General features: G+C 33.8%; 1 protein-coding gene and 1 long non-coding RNA gene across 6 annotated transcripts in view; one reads left to right on the forward strand and one right to left on the reverse strand.

Moving 5' to 3' along the window:
- Positions 1 to 3,746: 3,746 nt before the first annotated feature.
- Positions 3,747 to 8,164, reverse strand: LOC145291176 (uncharacterized). 2 transcript variants are annotated; one of them, XR_013869343.1, is made up of 2 exons: positions 6,806 to 6,989; positions 3,747 to 4,000 (listed from the first exon to the last, which is right to left on the reverse strand). It is a non-coding gene; the product is annotated as an uncharacterized LOC145291176 (long non-coding RNA). The 2 variants fall into 2 exon arrangements; XR_013869344.1 differs by lacking the exon at positions 6,806 to 6,989 and adding an exon at positions 8,087 to 8,164 and having other exon boundaries at positions 3,868 to 4,000.
- LOC145291174 (rho GTPase-activating protein 1-like) overlaps positions 4,362 to 22,510 on the forward strand; it is a 290,865-nt gene continuing 272,716 nt past the window's right edge. For 2 of the 4 annotated variants that reach the window (XM_080136717.1, XM_080136718.1), the window contains exon 1: positions 4,577 to 4,816. In XM_080136717.1, the coding sequence (XP_079992843.1) occupies positions 4,753 to 4,816 (64 nt within the window). In that variant the 5' untranslated portion in view covers positions 4,577 to 4,752. Of the gene's footprint in view, positions 4,817 to 22,510 lie in introns of all 4 variants that reach the window. The other 2 variants (XM_080136719.1, XM_080136720.1) reach the window with 2 other exon arrangements.

Below are 22,510 nucleotides of genomic sequence, written 5' to 3' on the forward strand. Positions count from 1 at the left end.
CAATTATCTGAATGCATTATTCTCTCATTCATTGCAGCATAATCATACGTTTAACTTCAAACAAACAAAAATAGTTAAATTTATTTCAAATAAATCGCGACGGAGACTTCTTGAATCAGCGCCTGTCGCAAATTCAAGCACAATTAAACAACGTGGAGGTTTATATAATGTATGGCCATTAATAAGTAAGCTTCCATTAAAAGAACATAATTTAATTTTAGACACAGGTTAACTCTCACACCATAGAAAATACCTCCTATAATAATTAATATATATCATTAGTCAATAAATTACATAATAAAAATACCCTCATTTCAGTTACACATCCATATTTGAATTATAACGGACATGTTTGTACAAAAAAGAATATAAATTACATCATATCTTTTTAAATATATTAACGGTTATACGACGTTATAAAAGAAAGTACTTTCTTTCACAACCCTATGCCCCCTGCCTTTTCTATTTTTTTAAAATTTCGACGACTTTTTCCGTTTCTGACATGGAACAGGGTCATACATTTCATTTCATCCAAAAATTATTTTCAAATATTTGTGCTGATGTTTTGTTTTCTTAATTTCATTCATCCAGAGGAAGTGTAGCAACCCCCCCCCCCCAATGAACTATACTCTCTGGCGGATCAATGCTTCCCTGTAAGTTCTTCGGCTATAGACTGGCCAATCGACAGGCAGGGCGCATTGATCCTGCTGTCCCTAAAAAGAGTGGAGGGGACATCCAACAGTCAGCACAGAGCCGCGAGCGAAGACACACCTTCCTCTCCTCCTCTCCCAGCACCGACAGTCCGACGTGGACCTGACTCAAGAACTTCGAGCTCCACCACTATCATCCCGTGGAATAAAGACTTGCAAAGGTTTAATGTTAAAAGGAGTTTGTCGTTTTTTATCGAGGGTTCTAAAAGATAAATAATTAGCTGGGGTACAACTACCCCACTAAAGAAGTCTTACAATAAAGATGAAACGTTGATGAACACATAACTTGGTTTGTTCCTTTTTTATTTCTCTATTTCGTCGAATACTATTTCCATTATTCTCATTAGGCATCTCCAAACCGTTGTGTAGAACGTCATCATTGTACACATTAATTAGTGACGTCATCATTTCGTGTGTTTACTATAGTCTGGGTCAATTTCTATGGAAGATCATTTACGCAGAAACTTATGAATAAATAAAATGTACAATAAAAAATGAATAAAAAATAATATAAGACTTATCTTTTTAATAACGAACTAGACAGACGATAAAATTAATTTTAACCCGTTGTGTTGAGACATGTATCTAAAGATTCTGCTGCTTACATTCGTCCGTACTTTTTTGGAAAAGAAAAAAAAAGAAGCGCAAAATTTGATTATCACTCTCTGTCATTTTAAATAATCAAATCCAAACGATTTTTTTTAGTCAATTTTGCTTTTGCAATTTTCATTATCTCAAGAGTCATATATTCTATTATATAAATATATTTTTTTATTATTATTTGATCTTTTCAGCTTTAAAAAATGTTGAAATTTTTATCGACCTACATTTATTTTGTTTCATTTTCGTAACATGAAATTGGAAGGAGGTAGAACACCTAAAAATTTTTCTCTAATATATTTAACGAAACCTACTTTTATTATGTAAGTTTATTTAATAATGATTGAATATCGAAAATTTCAGGAAGATATGACAATGATCTGATTTTTGCTAGATTTTTAAAACATGGGTGTGCCCGTGTGCCTACGGTTTCAAAAACGTCACTACATAGGAACGTTGTTTTACAGCGTCGATAATGTAAACACGATATTTGTCTCACATTTTCATTATTTTTGTATGCTGTAAATGTTTTTAAAAAAATATTAGCAGTTTATTTGAAGCTTATTCTTTTAAATAGTAAAAAAGTTCGGATGATGATATTAAATTAAATTACAGTTACATCGTGTTACATACAGGGGGGGGGGAGGGTTAAAACGGTAAAATTTTACATTAAGGCTCATCTCACGTTCGTATATAACAAAATATATTTTTGTAGATTTCTGTGTGCTAAAATGAATCTGAAAACCGTTTCTGTCACAAAAAATAGTTTTCGTGATATGAAGAAATTACTTTTTCGAAAATTGGTGATCACTTTCCCATGTAAATTTAACTTAAAATGAGCACCTACTTTCTGGCCACCTGAGAGAGGGGGCATTTTTTTTTTTAGTGATTATTGGCTAAAAGGTTTTTTCGATTTCTTTTTCTGTTTTCATCTTTCAATAAAGACACGAGGAAATTAAAAAATAAAGAAAAATCGGTATTATTTTACTTTAAGGCTCGTCTCACATTCGTATAGAAAAAAATAGTTTTTTGTAGTTTTCGGTGTGTTTTAAAAGAATATGGTAACCGTTTCCGTCATAAATTTATCGTTTGTATGGTATTAACCCCTTTAGTCTGGGACTATTTTCCATTTCATAGCCCAGCCTTCATTTACGCTACACGCGAGCATAAAAGAGGCTGTTTAAATGTGCACTCGCGTACCAAACTGCCTTGTCACAGTGTAGTATTGGCGAAAATTAAAAATTAGACAAAAAACAAGTAGTTTTCCAAATATTAAACCATGTAATTCTATGTTATCACGGCTGGCCATTTTTGTATGCGCGCGCATTGACCACATGCGTGCTTGTGCGTACAAAATGGCCACCCGTGACAACATATAGAATTACATGGTTTAATATTTGGAAACTACTTGTTTTTCGTCGAATTTTAATTTTTCACCAATAATACACTGTGACAAGGCAGTTTGGTATGCGAGTGCACATTTAACAGCCTTCGATTATGCTTGCGCATAGCGTAAACGAAGGCTAGGCTGTGATATGAAAAAGTGTCCCAAGTTCAGGGGTTAATACCATGCAAAAGAAATCAAACGAAAAACTTTATAGCCAATAAACACACAAAAAATGCTCCCTCTCTCAGGTGGCCAAAAAGTGGGTGCTCATTTTAAGTTTCATTTACACGGAAAAGTGATCACCCACTTTTCGAAAAAATAATTTCTTTATATCATGGAAACTATTTTTTTTTTTTTTTTGCGACAGAAACGGTTTGCAGATTCGTGTTTAGCACACCAAAATCTACAAAAAAAAAATATTTTGTTATGTACGAACGTGAGACGAGTCTTAAAGTAAAATAATACCGTTAAAACTGTGGTACGCGTTGGAGGTACCTAATTCTCATACACACACACACACACATATATATATATATATATATATATATATATATATATATATATACACACACACACACACACACACACAGACACACACACACAAATTATTCGATCAATTTAAGCGAATTTTTTGGAATATGACATTTTCGTTCCGTATATAATAACGATTTTCCTGTCTTTTCCCCCCCCCCCACCTTTTTTTAAAATTGGGTTAAATTTTGGACTTGCACTAAAAAATAACCAGGTTAGCATATATTGATGACGTAGTACGCAAGATAGCAGAGAAAGGGCGTGGCTTGTCGAGCAGGTCGCTTTACTTTTGTTATTTAATCTGTGCGCGTCCGTTTTTGTGATTGCTTCTACCATGGCGAACGCAAACCTAGAAAAATAAAACTTGAAGGGGAATCCAATTTAATGACAGCGACATATAAAGTGAAGACATTACTTTGGAAAGAATTATTTATTACTTGAAAGAAAATCAGAACATTAATAACAAACAAATCCAAGGATTTTCAGTGTTTTTTTTTGTTGTTTTTTTTTTACCTTTTTCAATCAATGGCTTGAACAACGACTTCGTAAAAAACAAAAAAAACAACAACAAAAAAAAGATCTGACAAAGAGAGAAGCGTACATCTTGTTTTATCTTTTTAGTAAACGACACAAAGAAAATGCAATTATGTTGATTCGTTAGAAACTTGTTCACCAGTAAATGAATCTCTTTGGTTTTGAATGGTTGTCCAGCCCAGAGCGGCTGTTTGCAACGCTGGATCATTTCTCCCTCTTGTTCGAACGGACGGAATTCCTGTTTGAAAGAAAAAAAATGATAAATCAAAATTGACATAGTTTTTTTTTTTGTTGTTTTTGCTTTTGTTTTTTAATTTTCTGACCGATGTACGACAAAAATAATGCATTTTTTTCTGTAATTTCTCCGAAAGGTTACACAAAATCGAAAATAAAGAAACGGACGAACAGCATGAATTGGTTAATAAAGAAGAAAAAGAAATCCAACGAAGAAGAGGAAAGAAAAATATCATCGCAACAAGAATAACATTTTGTTATATATTTTATATAAGTAATTAACAAACAAATATATAAATATTTGTGTATATGTGGTTCGAAAAACATCAGGCCGGAACTTTATTTAACGGGAAATAACTTCAAACAACACCGGTCGGTCAAATCTCATGGAGGAAGCAAAACACATTTTTTCAAATTGTACAATTACGTTCTTCTGCTTATCGTTATAAAAAAGTGAAGTATCGCTTTCTATCCGTTTAATAAGCTAGTAAAGCGAAAGAAAAGGAACTATTTATTCTCTTACATGCAAGTGTATATAAATATATATGTATATATTATAAGAAAAAAGTCCTAAAACATCGAGCTCCTCTCTCCAGTGCCCAACGACGACAACAACAACAAAAAAGTGGGGAGCAGAAGTCTTGAGTGTCTACTTATTTTGTTAACAATTTTGGGATGTTTAATTCTTTCTAAACTGGACTAATTAAGACAAGGAATCACTGCTTTTCAAGTTGAAAGAAAACAAATCGTGAGAAAATGTCTCTAACGGATCCTATTTCCACCCAGAAACAAAACCACCCGGAAAAAGTCCGAGCTGATGGTAAGTGACACTCCTTTTTCATTCATTAAACTCAAATGTCAAACGACTTCCTTTGTTTTGATAAGTTTTACCTGGTTTCCACCTAAGCATTTTTCTTTAAAAAGATGACTTGTTTAAGGTTTTAGGGTATGCTGAAAACGAATATCACATTCAAATTTTTCGCAAATATGTAGTTTTACGGATATTAGGCAATATCATTTATGTTAGTAGCCGTCTTGGTACGCGCGTTTTTGCGTGTAAACGCAGCTCGGAGAAACTACACGCGCTTGCAGTTGCACGTACCAAGATCGCCATGAGCAATAACATAAGGAATAACATTGCTTCATATTCGGAAAGCTACTTATTTGCGGAAAATTTAAATGCGATATTCGTTTTCAGCATACCCGAAAACTTTTAAAAGTCGTCATTTTAAAGGAAAATGTTAAGGTTGAAACTAGATAAAAATTTACTAAATCATTTTATAGGAAATACCACCCGAGGGAAATTACCGCAAATTTACCGTTTGTATGATATTAACCCCCTTAGCTCTTGGACAATTTTCCATTTCACAGCCCAGTTTTCGTTTACGCTATGCGCGAGCATAAAAAAGGCTTTTAAATGTGCACTCGCGTACCGAACTGCTTGTCACAGTGTAGTATTGGCGAAAATTTAAAATTAGACGAAAAACAAGTAGTTTTCCAAACATGAAACCATTTAATTCTGTTATCACGGCTGTCCATTTTTGTACGCGCAAGCGCATTAACTCCTGAACTCTGGGACTATTTTCCATTTCACAGACTATCCTTCGTTTACACTACGCGTGAGCATAAACGAAAGCTGTTAAATGTGCACTCGCGTACCAAATGCGCGCTTGTGCGTACAAAATGGCGACCCGTGATGACATAGAGAATTACATAGTTTAATATTTGGAAAACTACTTGTTTTTTCGTCTAATTTTAATTTTTCGCCAATACTACTCTGTGACTAGGCAGTTTGGTACGCGAGTGCACATTTAACAGCCTTCGTTTATGCTCGCGCGTAGCGTAAACGAAGGATAGGCTGTGAAATGGAAAATAGTCCCAGAGTTCAGGGGTTAATACCATGTAAAAGAAATAAAAAAAACAAAACTTTTTAGCCAATAAACACAAAAAACTCTTAAGTGGCCAGAAAGTGGGTGCTCATTTAAGTTAAATTTACATGGAAAAGTGATTTCATGTCATGAAAAATATTTTTTTGCGACAGAAACGGTTTTCAGATTCGTTTTTAGCACACCGAAATCTACAAAAAAAAAATATTTTGTTATATACGGACGTGAGACGGGCCGGGCCTTAAAGTAAAATAATACCAACTATTGTACTTTCACGTAACAATTTGATGCTTTTGCATCTGTTACCGCGCTATTTTTTTTTTTTAATATTATTTCCATGTTAAATTCAATTTTACATTGTTAGGTGAAAGTACAGAATAGTTACAAAACACCCTCCCCATGTTAAGAATGGCTTTCTAAATAATGTTATTTCAGCGCGGTAATATAAGTGCATAAGTACCAACAATATATTAAACAAAATATACCGTAAAAATTCTACCCCCCCCCCAAAAAAAATAAATCTAATAAAAAGCAGTCTGTAAACTAAACTGCGCAAGTACTAAATATTTACTAGCTATAAGCCTTTAAAGTTCCATTAATGAGAAAAGTATCCAGTTTAGTCGATAACATAAACAAATACTGCTTCGTTATGTTCAGAACGTTTATTTAAAGCCATGAAATATTTAAAACGCAAATAGGTCACAAACCTTTCAAATGACGATTGCAGGTTTTTGGGTATGCTAAAAACTAATATCGCATTTAAATTTTCCGCAAACAAGTAGCTTTCCGGGTGCTTATGCACTTTTGTTACCGCGCTATTTTTTTTTTTTTTAAATAGTATTTTCAAATTAAGTTTTACGATATCTTATTTTTTTTTTTTTCATTAAATTGTTAAGTGAAAGTAAAGAATAGTTAAAACACACCTTTCCCTCCTGTTTGCTGGTAATCTGAAGCGGAGAAATGCTGTCGGGGCTGCTCAGGCATTTGTGTGCCAGAGTGAACTTCACCTAGTGTGCTGGCTTGTAAATAGAACAAGATGTTTTCTTTTAGGAGAGGAGAAATGACCAGAGTGCTCAATTACGTGTTGACAAAATAATAATGCCTTTTTTAAAAATATATATTAATATTTCGGTAAAAGTCGTGACTTTATATGGCTTTCTCTCCGTTTGTAGTTTGAACTGTTAGCTACACATCTATGGATACCTATTCCGAAAAAAAGCGCCATTTTTATTTATACTAACATTTTTGCATGCTAGATATTAATGAAATCTCGGTAGACCTAAAGAATCTTGCACCATTTTTTTTTCCAGTGAATTCCGATTATCCAAAAAAAAAAAAAAAAAAAAAAAGTCAATATTTAAATATTTGTAGAAGGGGGGGGGGTGCTTAGTTCTAATGCAACGTTCTAGTCGATTGTCCATTTTAGAACAATTTGACGTTTTATGCCAAATTTCGCGAATTCAACTTTTGTAAAAGTAATTTAGCTATTTTATGCAATTTCGCTTTTTAAAATCTGAAAAATAAGGCAAAATTACTTTTAAAAAAAAAAAAGGCTACATTCGCGAAATTTGGCCTTAAAACGTCAAATAGTTAAAAAAAAAAATAAATAAATAAAATAAATAAATAAATGGGTGTTTGTTCCATTAGAAACTGAGTACCCATACAAATATTTAAATATTGACTTTTCTTTGATAATCTCGTATGCTAGTGTCCATTCGATAATAATCCGCTAAAAAATTCAGAAAAAAGAGGATAAGATTCTTCAGGTCGGCCGAAATCTCTACTAGTATCTGACGAAATTTTTAGTTTGTCTTGGATTTCTATTGAAATATGTATGCACATGTGTAGCCAGAAATGCGATGCATTTATTACTGATATCGATTTGATATCTCTCTGAAACCGAAATCGTACTATACTTCTATTTATAACTAGCAAGGTTACCCTGCGTTGCTCAGGGTCATAAAAATCTAAAGAGAAGTTATAGTTTGTGTAACATCATTGTATTTAGACTTCCATCTGATTAATTTAGCAGATTAACGAACAAACGACTACAACGAAAAAAAATTAATATATATATATATATATATATATATATATATATATATATATATATATATATATATATATATATACACACAAGAAATAAATGTTACCGTAGCCAATAAAAGTTGATTTTTTTTTTTTTTTTTTTTTTTTTTACCTACCTGGCTCATTTGTTTGTGTTTTCAAGTAGTTTTATTGCTCTTTATTTAATCTCAAAAATTCAGTTTTTCCGAGTGGATTAAAAAAAAAAAAAAAAAAAAAAGAAAAGAAATGGCGGCATCTTTTTTAGAAAGCAACCCTCGTTTTGAATTCAAGGTTTACAGGTGTTTTGAATTGTTTTGGTATTTTTTTTTTTTTTTTTTACGAGTACCCAGCATAGTGTAAACGACCCAACCTCCCCATGTTAAGAACGGCTTTTAGAATAAACACCCCCAACCTCCCCGTGTTAAGAACGGCTTTCGAAATAAACACCCCCCAACCTCGAAAGCCGTTCTTAACATGGGGAGGTTGGGGTGTCTATAGTACTCTTGGTACTCTCGCAAAAAATACCCCCAAAAATTAAAAACGAGGCTTGCTTTCCAAAAATAGATGCCATTTTTTTAATTTTTTTATTAATCCGCTCGGAAAAACATAATTTGAGATTAAATAAAGACCAATATAAACTACTTGAAAACACAAACAAATGAGCCAGGTAGGTAAAAAAAAAATCAACTTTTATTGGCTACGGTAACATTTATTTCTTGTATATTTATTTTTATTTTTTCGTTGTAGTCGTTTGTTGGTTAATCTGCTAAATTACCTTTATCTCTTTCTTGCTCTCCCAGGCGTCTCTTTATTTTTCTTTTTTTTTTTTTCTCTCTCATTTCCCCTACATCTCTTAAATCTTCTCTTTCTAACTCATTCTTTTCTTATTTTAATGTGTTGAAAAATATAATTTTTACTAGAGCTGCAGAAAAAAAAGAAGCCCTCTAACAAAATCGGAATTGGTTGACCCTTATGGAATATATATGTATAATCTTTTTTTTTTTTTTCTTTCATAATTTGAGATATTATACATCTCGGGCAATGGAAATATAAACTTGATGGATCGTTGTTTTGTAGTCTTTTTACTTTTAACTGGACACACGCACACAAACACAACTGCTTTTTATATAATAGATGGAGTTTTTATTACTATCTTCAGTGCTCAACTCGGGAGGGGGATAGTATCTGTTCTGTTGTCATGAGACCATTTTCCTCAGGCAATACCTCCTCTTTTTGGTGGGGATCAGTCAAGTATGTTTGTTATATTAGTCGAAATATACAATCACAAAAGAGCCTGTTTTTGTATAGTTTTGCACACACCTACATATTCTTGTATATATATATATATATATATATATATATACACACACACACATATATATATATATATATATATATATATATATATATATATATATATATATATATAACACATATATATATATATAAACACAAATTTAAGATTGTGAATTTATATTTTGACATGAATTTATTGTTAGGCATGATGCTCAAATTAAGATATATTGAAATTTTCTATTTCTTTAAATCATGAATTTGGTCACACTGGCTAAATTATTCAGGAGTGAAAAATCTTTAACGATTCGAAATAATCTTTATTCCTCCACTGCTTGCAAACGGATTTTTCTACAAACTTGGATTCCTCACATATTGGGTTATTACACATTTTTGATTTTAATTTGAATCTTTGTCAACAGAATTCCGGATCCTTATGGGAACATTTTCTCATCATTTAGTCTTGAAAATACTTAACCTCTCCATATCTTTTCGTTTTTAATCCTCGACTTTTAATTTATTTTATTCATTTTTTCCCCCACTTCATGAACCCTTTGTACTAAAAACTATTTTTGCATTTACAGTTTAGTTTTTATATAATGCTGTTTAAATTAATCTCAGTACCAGCAAATTCTTTGCGGAAATAGGAATTTTTAATATCTTATTTGAGTATCCTGTCGAACAATAAATTTATGTAAAATATAATTGGTGTTTGTGCACTTATTGAACCGTGCTATTTTTAAATAGTATTTTCAAATTAAATTAAAGTTTTATATCTTTATTAAATTGTTAGGTGAAAGTACAGAATAGTTACAAAACGCCCTCCTCTTCCATGTTTAGAATGGCTTTCTAAATGTTATTTTAGCACGGTTCAATAAGTGCCATATATTTACAGTCTTAAAGTTGTGTTTTTTCTATAACGGAAGAATTTTCTTCTCGCCTGCTTTTGCTCCAAAATGGTGGCAAAAAATTAACAATTACAACCAAGCATATCTCTAAAACTTTACACAAATTTGTTTGTTCTTCATTGCAAAAAAAGGAAATGCCTATTTTGCCTCTGAGTAGAGTTGGTAACACATCGAAAGGTAATAGTTCTTTTATCTTCAGCAGGAACTGGCATTCGAGTTCAGCACTGTTCAAAGATCTGATTAATTACAGTCGTTTGAAGGGGTTAAGATGCCTTCTGATGATGGATTCAATTCTCGACTTGAGTCGACATCAGAGAAGTTCATAAAACATGTTCATTTGAAGGAATTGTCATTAAGACAAGTCAATAATTCTGACCTTAAAAAGTCTCTGGGAGATATATAATAACTTAGCCTAATCATTGTAGACTTTAACATAAAGTCTCCAGGAGACGACGGTCAGAGGTGCCAAATGCCTCATATCCAGAGAGTTGAGTTCCATGTTTTTTCTATGGCTGCTGTTCTGAAACTCAAAGAAAAGGCATTCAAAAACCTGCCAAGCCCATCGCTTGGTTACAATCTCGACCAATCTAATTGGTCTAAATAAAGACAGTGGGTGGCCAATCAGCCAATGAGAGGTTTGCTTATAATTGTAGAATTTATCACAATAGCAATATTTTGTATCTTGGTTGAGCTTTATTTGGTTACTATATAAAGAGCATTATTTATATTCACTTTTTACTAAAGCTTTTGACTTATAAACCTAATCTTTACTGCTTGATTATATATATATATATATATATATATATATATATATAATCTCACACAGGAAGGAGGGGTCAGAAGTCAGAAATAACCAAAAAGCCAATATCTTATTGCCAGTTATCGCTTAAAATTAAGTCTAATATTATAATTCAATTGTGTTCCCAAATACAAAATTCCTTTCAACCGAGGTTGGAAAAGATAAATTTTTTGACATTTTTTCCTACAATAGGCAACAAAACAAAAAAAAAAGGTGGGGGGGGTACAACAAATGTAACCAATGGCAAGATAAATTATTAGGATAACTTTTTTTTCTGAATTTTTGGAGATGAGATTGATTATTCGTATTTAACTATTGTTCTCATCTTGAGTGTCACTTTCATATTCCAGTTGTTTAAACAGCACTCAAGATGAGAACGGTAGTTTGAAGGATTCAAATACAAGTTATTTTGTATTTAACTTATTTTAAAACGTTTATTTATCGTCATTTTTTCTTTTTTCATTCTAACTTAACAGACTAGACACTACTTTTGTCTTAAAGTAAATAAACGCTTTGGTAACATTTATTTGTTGTTTTTTTGGTTTTTTTTCTTTTTCGTTCCCTTTTGTTGTGTTGGCTATTGTAGAAAATGTCCAATCACTTTTTTTTTTTTTTTTTTTTTTTTTTAGATGAGAATTAACAATTTGGATCATTCGAATTATCATTCTCATCTGTTATATTTATAACGTTTCGGCCGATGTAACCTCCAACCTCAATCTGTTCGAACTTCGGAACTTGTAATTTAATTTTGAACTGAACGTTTCATTAACTCTGCAGAGATAGAATTGCTTAACCCAACCAGAAGGTTAAACCGACCGAAACGTTGCGAATATAGCTAAGCTGAGAATAATATTCTGAATAATTCAAATAAATTCGATTAAGTTTGTTGAATTAAGTTGGAATGCAAATTCTTGTTCTTTTCCAAAACATGTAGGAGGAAGGAGTTCAAATGACTTTTTGTTTAAAATTTGAACATAAAAAAAACAGCTGGCAACAAACCTGTTTTGCTTTTAAGAATGTTTCAGCTTTAAAAGTCAAAGCAATATAAACCTAGGTACTTGTTTGCATTGGTCATCTTTTTAAACCAACCCATTTCGGGTGAAAACATTATTACGTACTTAATGTGTCATGTCGAAATAAGTATAAGTTCCCAAAATTATAAAAAAAAAATAATAATAATAATTGCAAATAAAAATAGAATTTATCGAATTGTCTGTTTTTTAATGTGGAAGAGCTGTGCGACCAATTCAGTATGACCAATAGAGATAACCCTTGACTTAAATGAAGAGTCCGTCATCTTTAAAAACGCTGTCTGGGAACGTAATTGTAATTGATTTTTTTCTTTTTCAATTTATTTACTTAAAATACTTCTAACTCATCTACTGGATCATTTTTCATAATTTTTGAATTTATATTAATTTCGATAAGGCATGTAAGTACGTAATGTTTTCACCTGAAATGAGTTAGTTTAAAAGATCACCAATGTAAACAAACACCTAAATTTACCATTGTAAATCTCTTGAACAGTACAATGTTTCTTGTTTCCACTCTCTCTTCCATAATTTTTTTTTTTTTTTTTTTTAAATCACCTGTCAATGAAAACGCATGTTTCTTTATATACACAGTACTGACCCCAGAATGTCAGTCGGTGGAGCCGGGATACTCGTTCTAGGCAATCCAAGGAGGTCCACCCTCCGAGGTCTTACCTTCTCTCTTTGGAGAGGAAGTTTATTGCTAACTGCCTGAAGTGCCCCGATCGGGGAATGTCTATTTGATTTCCCAGACAATTTTTAAGAGGCCAGAGTGTCCCTTCTTTACGGACACTGGCTTGCTCTCCCCACATTTTGGCCTTGTGCTACATCATATTTATGTGGGCAGTATACCAAGTAGGAGTATGGCCTCATTCAGTCTCTATAGGTCAGCATCCCAAGCATTACCTCTTCCTTCTTCAGCCTGACGTTCTAGACACTATCGAAGAATACCGACGATAACAGTTGCTAGAAAACTTTTGCAAAATATTCAGTTTTCTGCTCTTTTGACTTGGAGTTTTCACACAAATCATCATCGGTGGGTACTCGCTGATAATAACCGATGATGTTCCCTGGCGCCACCTCATTTGATAACCATTGTTTATAACTTTGCGTTATCACACCTGACGCTTACCATTAATTACTCACTGGCAATGACCACTGTTCTTAGTGCTCCTACAAGTATTGGTATTATATTCACTTTGTTCATGTTCCATATTCTTTTCAAGTCTTTGGCAAGTCGCATGTATTTGCTTCTTTTCCCCTTCTTTTTGATATTTATGGTGTCGTCTGGTGAGATCGCAAAATCTAAAATTTAGCAGTTTTTTTTCCTTGTAAATTATGACGTCCTGTCTCCTTTCTTGGATGAGTTTATCTGTATTTCTATGCCCAAGTATTTTGCATTATTTAATATTACTTATAATTATTTAATATTATCACTATTATTTAATATTAAATAGTGATAATAGGGATATTATCATTATTATCATTGTTTATTATTATTTGATATTGTTATAAAAACTCCATGGTGCTTTCTACATCAACGTGTGCAATTTACTCTTCCCTTTTTTAAATAAGTGTCAGAATCATTTATTTTAAATTTATTTTATTCTTCCATAAAAATAATTATCTGCTAGATATTTTTGAAAAAAAAAAAAAAAAAACGAATATCTCTTTTGTGTTTTAAAAATTGAAACCATTTAATACTTTATAAAACAATACACAAGTTCAGTGACGTGCAGAGGATTTTTTTCAGGGCAGGTGCTCATGTGGGGGGGGGGAAAGACGTCAAAAATATAGTAATGGTGGGCGCAGACCTATAATGCATTCCTCTGAAAAGGCCACTTTTTAAACAGGAGTAAAAGGGGCAGATGCTTGGGCACCTCTAGCACCCCTCCTCTCTGCATGTCCCTGCACGTATTCTGTCTTCTTACCATAAAAATCATTGTCAGTTAACTATTCTTCGTTCAATAAAACAATTTTTTTGAAAATATATTGTTTTAGTTGATAGTACATTATTTGATTTTGGTGCAATTCATTTTTAAATGGGTAAACTGTAATTATTTACTTTTATCATAGTCCTCATCCGACAATTTGATTGTTTTCAATTTGTGAAGAATCTTAACATTCGGACAAACATAAAATGCCTTAGCATATTATTGAATAACTAGCAGGACCTGTGGAAATTTCACAGTGGACTTTTTCATATGTAATATATTGATATTAGCATTCTGTGGATGCAAAAGTATTAATTTAAGCTAGCAAGGATGCCCGGCATAGCCTCGTCGTAAAATATGCTTAAATATGATATTTTAATGCATGTAGATTTCGTATATATTATTATAGTTATTTAAAAAAAAAATGTTTTTTTTATCGATTCTTATATGTTGTTGTAATTAAAAAAAAAAAAAAAATCCATATAACTTTAATCAAAACCAAAACTTATGAAGAAAATATATATAAAAACTTGAGTTCCTTCTGCTATAACCGAAACCAAAACTCAAAGAATTCTTGGTAAAATTATTTATAAAAAATAGATGCCTTGGGTGCCATCAGTTCTCTTCAAAACTTATAAAGAATATTTGGTAAAATCATTTATCATACGAAATGGAAGGTCATACCAATTAAACGACAGTTACTCTGAAGGAAAAAGATGTGACACACAAAATAACACACATACTATCGGGCGGAGAGACCTTATTTTAAATTTCATATATATATATTTTATTTTCCTTTATTTATTTTTACTGGTATTATGTCCTGAACATAACACTAAATTACTTTGGACATCCACAATTCCCATCCATTTTTAATCGTTTCTGAATTTTTGAGATGAGGATTTATAAATTGGATTAGTTGGGTTAGTGTTCTCATCTTATTCTCAATGTTTCGGCTGATGTAACCTCAAACTTTCTTCAGTTGTATCTTGCCGAATTTGAGAATCTGTAAGGTATTTTGAACAGAATCCTGGAAGCATGCTCTTTTTGCATCAGCCATTTGCAATAATATTCTTAGTATCGCCTGCACTGAAGATGGAACCTTCAACCTCCAGAAAAGTGTCATTTAAAATTGAATTTTACTTGGTACTTTATCCGTTGAGCTATGGCTCCTTGTGCAAGGATGCATGCATCAAGTACTAGATAATGTTTTTATTTTTGTGATCTCGTAAATCGAGTGATGGCTACGAATTGGCAACGGCAACAAAATTTCTGGACCATTTCTTGTCTGATTTATAAAATTTGAGTCAAACTCGCATGCATTTGTTTTGAGATGCATTTAAAAATATATTGATCCTCATTGGAACCGTTCTTATCGTACACGTGACTTCATATTATTTCTGTAATTACCGGATTTTCCCACAGATTTTTCTATTTGTGTTCTAGTTTTTTAGCGCTTTTTGCAAGGAGTGTCCGGAAATGGTTATAGACTGGACAAACAAAGCGATTTCAAATTTCAGATGATTTTGTGTACATGCGATAACTTTTCTTGAATGTTAAGGCTGATGGTGTATTGGTTGAAAAGAGAAAATAAAACAGATGAGAATAGTATGAATAAACCAAATAAAATTCATGTTTTTTAAATTTTTTCATCTCAAATCTTTGTGGTGACAACCACACTTTTTTTCTTCTTCTTTTAATAGAAACTTGTGCAAATTCTAAGAAAAATTACAGGGAAACTGATAAGCTAGTTGACATATCAGGGTGCAATTTCACTTGGATTTCATAAAGTGAATTGGCATCAGTTCGCTAGCAGCAACCGCATGGCAATGTGTTGGATTTCTTCGTTCTTGTAAGCTTCCTGATGCGGGTGCTATAGTTATATATAGTTAAACAGTTAATGTGGAGAAAATTCAGCTTGCCAAAATGATGCACTCTGTATTTGGAAAAAAAAAAAATTGTCTGGATTTTGAAGGCTTTTTTCTTTTGACAAAATAACAAATACATGTTGATCCTAATACGACAAAAATGTGAATTTGTAGTAATGGATTTGTGAGTGGAACTTTGGCTTACTTTTAACAGAAGTCTTGTAACTCTTGCTTTTCTTATTTTGTCCATTAGTCCTTACATTCCGTGTATGTTTCTGACAAAAGGGGAAGAATTGCTGTTTTCAGACTCTGAATCTATTCATATAACACTTATCATTGGCTAGGTTTGGATTTTGAAATGTTTTTTTTTTTTTCAGCCCCTTACATCAAGTGGCTTCTTGCCTTGTCTGGAAAGATTTCCATCGAAAAAAGATCACCTGATGAATTTGAGAGACAAAGAGAATATAGAAGGGGAAGGAAGGATGATAAATATGAATTAAGTTGAATATAAGCGTTTTATTTGCCTCAACAAAGTGTTGTCATGGCCAATGATGGGCATCCGTCTTTATTGACACAAGACAAACACAGCAATGACAAGGATGACAAACATAAGAGTTAAACGTGTAAAGAAAGCACAATTTTATTGCATCATAAAAGGTACACACAGTCAGAAAAGGATTTGCTTCAACTGTTGGCGTCATCATCGAGAAGTGTCTGGATGGATTAGTTCTGTAAAGTTGTTGGTCAAACTTGGACGTCTCTGAAATGAAAGACTTGGTCCCTCCAGGGTAGATAGTTGAAGTGGATATAGAAAGATTTCTGGGAAAGAGTGACTGTGAGAGGAATTAGAGAGTTTCTCTGCAAAGTGCATTTTCGTTGGAGCGCTGACTTTTCAATCGCCACTTCTGACCCTAGTGTCACAGTTCTTGTAATGGGAGAGAACTAAATACCTAGTTATAGAACTGGTGCCTCCTCAGCATAAATACCTCCTGACAAGCAGCAAAATCCCACATCTTCATTGTAGAGCTCCCTTGATTCTGGAGAGCCTTCTACTTTGAAAGTTTCTTTCCTCAAACTGTTAGACTTTGGAACCCCCTCTGTATTCTATTTCCCCTACTGTACTAACCTGAAGCTTGTGTTTGTTGCTCAACTCCCTTCTTAGTGTCTTTGTAGACATGGTCCTTAATTCATGGTAACCCTTTACGTCTCTGTGGTCATTTTCCTTGTTTGAGGGGAAATCGCTTCCATTTGACACATCTGATCTTATGCAGGAATAGTGAACTGCAAAAATGGGGTCGTTGATAAAGGTACAAATATGTGGTAGGTTTGGTCACCAGTACCACATGAATAGATATAATCAGTGTTTGGTCTCTTTAATGATGATAATTGAAGTGCTAACGCTGTACTGAGGTCGAACAACAGTTTGACAAGCTGAAAGATAAATTGTCCTGAAAAAGGACAACGTTTATCCTGAGAAGTGTAGATTAATTGCAAGATAGTAATGTTTATTTATTCGATTAATATTACATTTTTTTTTTTTTTTTTTTTTTTTTTTATATATAAAATTATATAAAAAAAAATGTTTCTGAATTTTTGAGATTAGGATTTAATTAGATCCTTTGGACTGCTGTTCTCATCTTCAGTGTTATTTTCACAATGTTTCAGTTTACGTAACTTCTATCTCCTAGTGTTGGGACGATTAATCAGGAATCGGAAAAATCGAAACTTTTTGGGGTATCGAAATCTATGTAATTTGTATTTATTTTTCAATGCCAAAACTGCTCGAAAAATGGTGCGATCCTTCTATCGATCCAGTAGATATCTCCATGCTGATGCAATTTTTTTTATCTATATAAGAACCAGGTACGTCCAAGGATGGAGTACTGTTGCCATATTTGGCCAGGAGCTGCTAGAAAGGACTTGTCCTGGCTTGATAGAGTTCAAAATAGACTTCGGAGCCTTATAGATATCCTTTTCTCTTCGCTGCAACCTCTGTCTCACAGAAGAGATGTTGCGAGTTTGTCTCATGGCAGGTGCTCGTCTGAGCTTCAATCTATGGTCCCCCCTCGCCAAACTTTCACAAGAAGCACTCTTCTATCAATAATCCGCCCCCCCCATTCTTTATCTGTGCCTAAGCCTAAACATAAATTCCATGAACAAAGCTTCTTTCTTAGAATTGCACGCCTGTGGAATTCTCTTCCGATTGCCTGCTTTCCAGCTGACTACAATCTGACTGTCAAGTCCAATGTAAACAAATTCTTGATGAGCCGTTCCACTTAAGTTAACAAATTTATCGAATTTCCATTCCTAACAATTACTATTGTTCAATTGACTATTGTACACTCTTAACCCTTATTCTCGAGTGGTCTCTGGGCTTTGATAAGTGGTGATGACTATGTAAAAATACTAAAAAAAAAAATTCCTTTTAATTGTCTTTTTTTTTTTTTTTTTTTTTTTTTTTTTTTTTTTTTTTTTTTTTTTTTTAAACAAAATCTTCTGCAGCTGGTAGTAATTATATAATGCTAAATATTTATTTTAAATTCCCAGCCAAACAAATCTACAAATTACCCCCAAAAGTGTATTTTCACGTTTGAGAAAATATATGCAAACTTAACATAGGTTTTTTACGGTAATCATAAAAAAAATAACACCTTTTTACAGTAAATATTTAGAGATTTATAAAGAATCGGTAATTGTATCGGAATCGAAAAATATCGGAATCGGCTTATCCCTAGTCAAACTCTGTATTTAATCCACGAAGGTAGCATGCTCTCGTTCCATCAGCAGGCCTAAGTAATTCATAATTTTATTTTTTAATGTCACCCACACTGGGGATTAAACCTCTAACCCCCAGAAGAATATAACTTACAATTTTACCAAATATTTTATCCACTATGCAACAGGTCCTTGCAGACTACATCTATTTATTTTTCTGTCTCGCAACAGGACATTTGTTCGAGTTTGATAAGCTAAAACTAATCCGCAAAAGGAATAGCAGTTTGAAAAATCCAAATCATAAAAATGAATAAAAATGATTTCATACAATGTGTTTTGAAATGGTGCCGAGCAGCATTTTTAGGATTCTGCTAAAGTTCATGTTCACTAGTTTTTCCAATTAGTTTGGTTATGAATTCAAAATTTTTAGTGGGCGTGTTGCTTCGTATTATTGGATATGAATCAGTTCTGCTCAAATTGTTTTGTAACAGGCAAAAAAAAAAAAAAAATATTGATGTTTAAAGAAAAAAAAATAAAATGTCAAAAAAAAAATATCAAATTGTCAATATATTGATTCAGTTATTCAAATAATGCTGAGAATTTAATACAAAATATCTAGAAACAATTGTGAGGGTTGAAAACTTGGGTCAAATTCTGAGTGAAAAGATTTTGTTCTTACTTGCGGGCCACCACTTATCAAAGCTAGTAGGTCACTCTAGGGTAAAGGTTCATGAGTGTAAAATAGTCACAGTGAGACAATAGCATCATGATCGGTAGTGATAAAAATGGGGTAGAATTTTATTTAAAAGAATGGTTTGACAAGAATTTGTTTACATTGGACTTGAAAACGACCGTACTGTAGATAGTTGAAAAGCAAATCCACAGTACAGAGTTCCATAAGCAGGTAGTTCTAGGAAAGAAACTTTGTTCATGGAACTTATGTTTAGATAAAAGCGCAGATAGTGAAGCAAATTGTTGACAGTGGTTTTAGATAGACGAGTGTTTGTTAGTAATGTTTTGCAAAGGGGGAACTGTAGATGGAAGAATGGCTTTTCTGTGACAAAGAGGTTGCAAGGATGAGAAAAAGACATTACCTAAGGGAACTTATTTAAATGGGGCTTGAAAACGGCGATGTTATGGTCAGTTGAAAAGCAGAAAACATTTTCCATGTTTATTGGTGATGGGATGGTTCCAAAATTTTTCCCAATTTCAATACGATTACAGATTTTTTTTTTTTTTTTTTTATAGTTATTTTGTAAAATTTTGAATTGCCATAAAACAAATGAAGCATGCATGGTCCCCACAGTGAACGAGGCATAAAAAAAATGACCAAGTTCTGTTAAATTTGAGTTCAGCACCATGCAAAACTGCTAAATAGACATATACAGAAAATTTTGGACAAATATGGTAAATAGTCCCAAAAATGGAGTGTTTTTATTAGCCCTAAAAGAGCCCAAAGAGTTATTGCGAAGTATAGACAAACAAAATTATATAGAAATCAGTTGCAACTTTTCAAAAAGTTTTATAAAAATCCAAGGCATCAATTTTTTTTTTTAATAAGCACAATTAACTCCTGTAACTCTCGCTTCTCCTTTTTTAGTCCCTCAGTCCTCATTTCTAATGAGTGATGTTTCTAACAAAAGGTGAAGAAAAAGCTGCTTCCCAGAGGTAGTACTTCGTGAACTGTAGTCTGAGATGTCGGAAACTTTCTTTCTCTGTCTATCTTTGCTTGCGGCCATGTCACTAGTAAGGGTGCTGGAGGTAAACGTTTTCATCTGGGCTGACGTTAACCGCCTGATAGTCAGGGACCTGAACCGTGGAATAACCACTAAGGGGGCTGTCCTATCAGCAGGTGCAAAGTACTGGGGCTGCTGTATTGCCATTTGGTGAATGGATTCTGGACTATGCAGTAGTTTCTGGGTAATTGTTACGGCTTTACTTTATGTGCTACAAAAAAAAAAAAAAATTTTCCCGTATTTCCTCTCTTACTTTCCCTCTGTTCTGCTCTAATCAGTATGCTGACCTGTTCCACAAATCCCAAAATCCTCAACATGAAATATCTCAAAGAAAATATGAATAAACCTAGAACCCCATCCTCCGATGTAGACCTCTACTACCATGTCTCCTTCTCCAACATCAGCGGTCTACATTCTAACCTTCCAGAGGTTGAAACCCAATTACAGGAGACGAAACCTGATATATTCTTTCTAAGCGAAACTAGAATAGGGCCGACCACTTCCCTAGATGAGTTTATAATTAAAGGATACTCTAACTTAACATCTAAATCTGACCTCCAAGATCGCCACGGGATGGAATATGTGCCTACATTAAGGATGGCTTCCCGTGTGGCAAGGATATCTCCAGCGAAGACCCTAATCTACCTTATATGTGCTTCCGGGTTGCACTTGCTTACACCACCGCATTTATATTTGCCCTCTATCGCTCCCACAACAGTGGAGTTACTGTTTTTAAGAGTATATCAGAGAAAATTGACCACATCCTGTCTGCTCATCCCTCGGCTAACATTCACATTTGCGGTGACTTCAATGTCCATAATGTGGAATGGCTGACCCACTCAAATAAGACTGACGATGAGGGGAAGTTCTGTCATGATTTTGCCATTGCCTATGACCTCACTCAGATTGTTTGCGAGCCCACCCGTGTGCCCGATACTACTGGTCAATACGCAAGCCTTCTAGACCTTTTTGTATCAGTTAAGATAAAAATGAAATATAATAAATCTACAGACGTACCTCTCCACCGTACTGTATACCGATACTCTATGGCGGACTGGGATAGCTTCTGTACATTCATATCTGATCTACCTCTCCATTCCATGTTTAAAAAGGATGTGTCCTCTATAGTATCAGACCTGACCGAATGGTTAATTGTAGGCATAGAACAATTCATACCATCCAAAAGATTCCAACAAAAACCTAACAGCCAACCATGGTTCTCCCCTGAATGTGCTACTGCCATCGCACACAGAAATCAGTTTTTCCATAGCTACCAACGTAATAGATGCACTGAAACTAAAGCTGCTTTCAGGACCGCCAGCAACCACTGTAAAAGAGTAATAAAATATGCAAGAGAACTATATGCTCAATCCGTTAAATCCAAAGTAGCTGAGCAGCGGCTTGGTTCCCACCAGTTCTGGCAAATAACAAATAGGATCCTGAACAGAAAAGTGCGTTCTATCCCAACCATTATCAATGGACCAGAGGTCATCTCTATAGTATCCGACAAGGCCAAACTATTTGCCAAGAACTTTGCGGCAAATTCTACCCTGTGCGACGAAGGCCATCAACTCCCCGTATTCCCTCCTATAACAGACAACACGCTATGCAACATACAAATATCTGTGCGTGACGTCGCCAAGCTAATCAAGAACCTCGATTCCAGTAAAGCAACTGGTCCCGACGGTATTCAAATTATAGTGTTAAAAAAATTACTACCAGAACTTACCCCCATACTTACAAAACTGTTTAAGCGTTGCCTTAAGGAAAAGTGCTTCCTAACACCCTGGAAAACCTCATCAGTATGCCCTGTATTTAAGAATTCAGGTGATAAGTCATCTCCCTCCAGTACAGACCAATAAGTCTCCTGTGTGTCATGAGTAAGTTGCTGGAATCCACAATAAATAGAGAAGTAGTCAACCACCTCAGCAGAAATAACCTTCTTAGCAACACGCAATATGGTTTCCGTTCTGCTAGATCTACAGCAGATGTGCTGACGGTTATATCCCACAGGATTAGTGAATCTCTTGACAAAGGCTTCCTTTCTAGGGCAATTGCTCTCGACATATCAAAGGCCTTCGACAAGGTATGGCATAAGGGTCTACTTCACAAGATTTCCAGCTACGGTATAACTGGAAATGTTTTCTCAATCATTAAATCATTTCTCTCCGATAGGCTCATAAGAGTAGTGGTAGATGGACAAAAATCGGAGGCCTGCAATATAAATGCTGGAGTCCCTCAGGGGTCAATCCTGGGCCCAACTCTCTTCCTGATCTA

The sequence above is a fragment of the Euprymna scolopes genome, chromosome 12 (assembly GCF_053919585.1).
Source record: "Euprymna scolopes isolate OS-2025 chromosome 12, ASM5391958v1, whole genome shotgun sequence".
NCBI lineage: Eukaryota > Metazoa > Mollusca > Cephalopoda > Sepiida > Sepiolidae > Euprymna > Euprymna scolopes.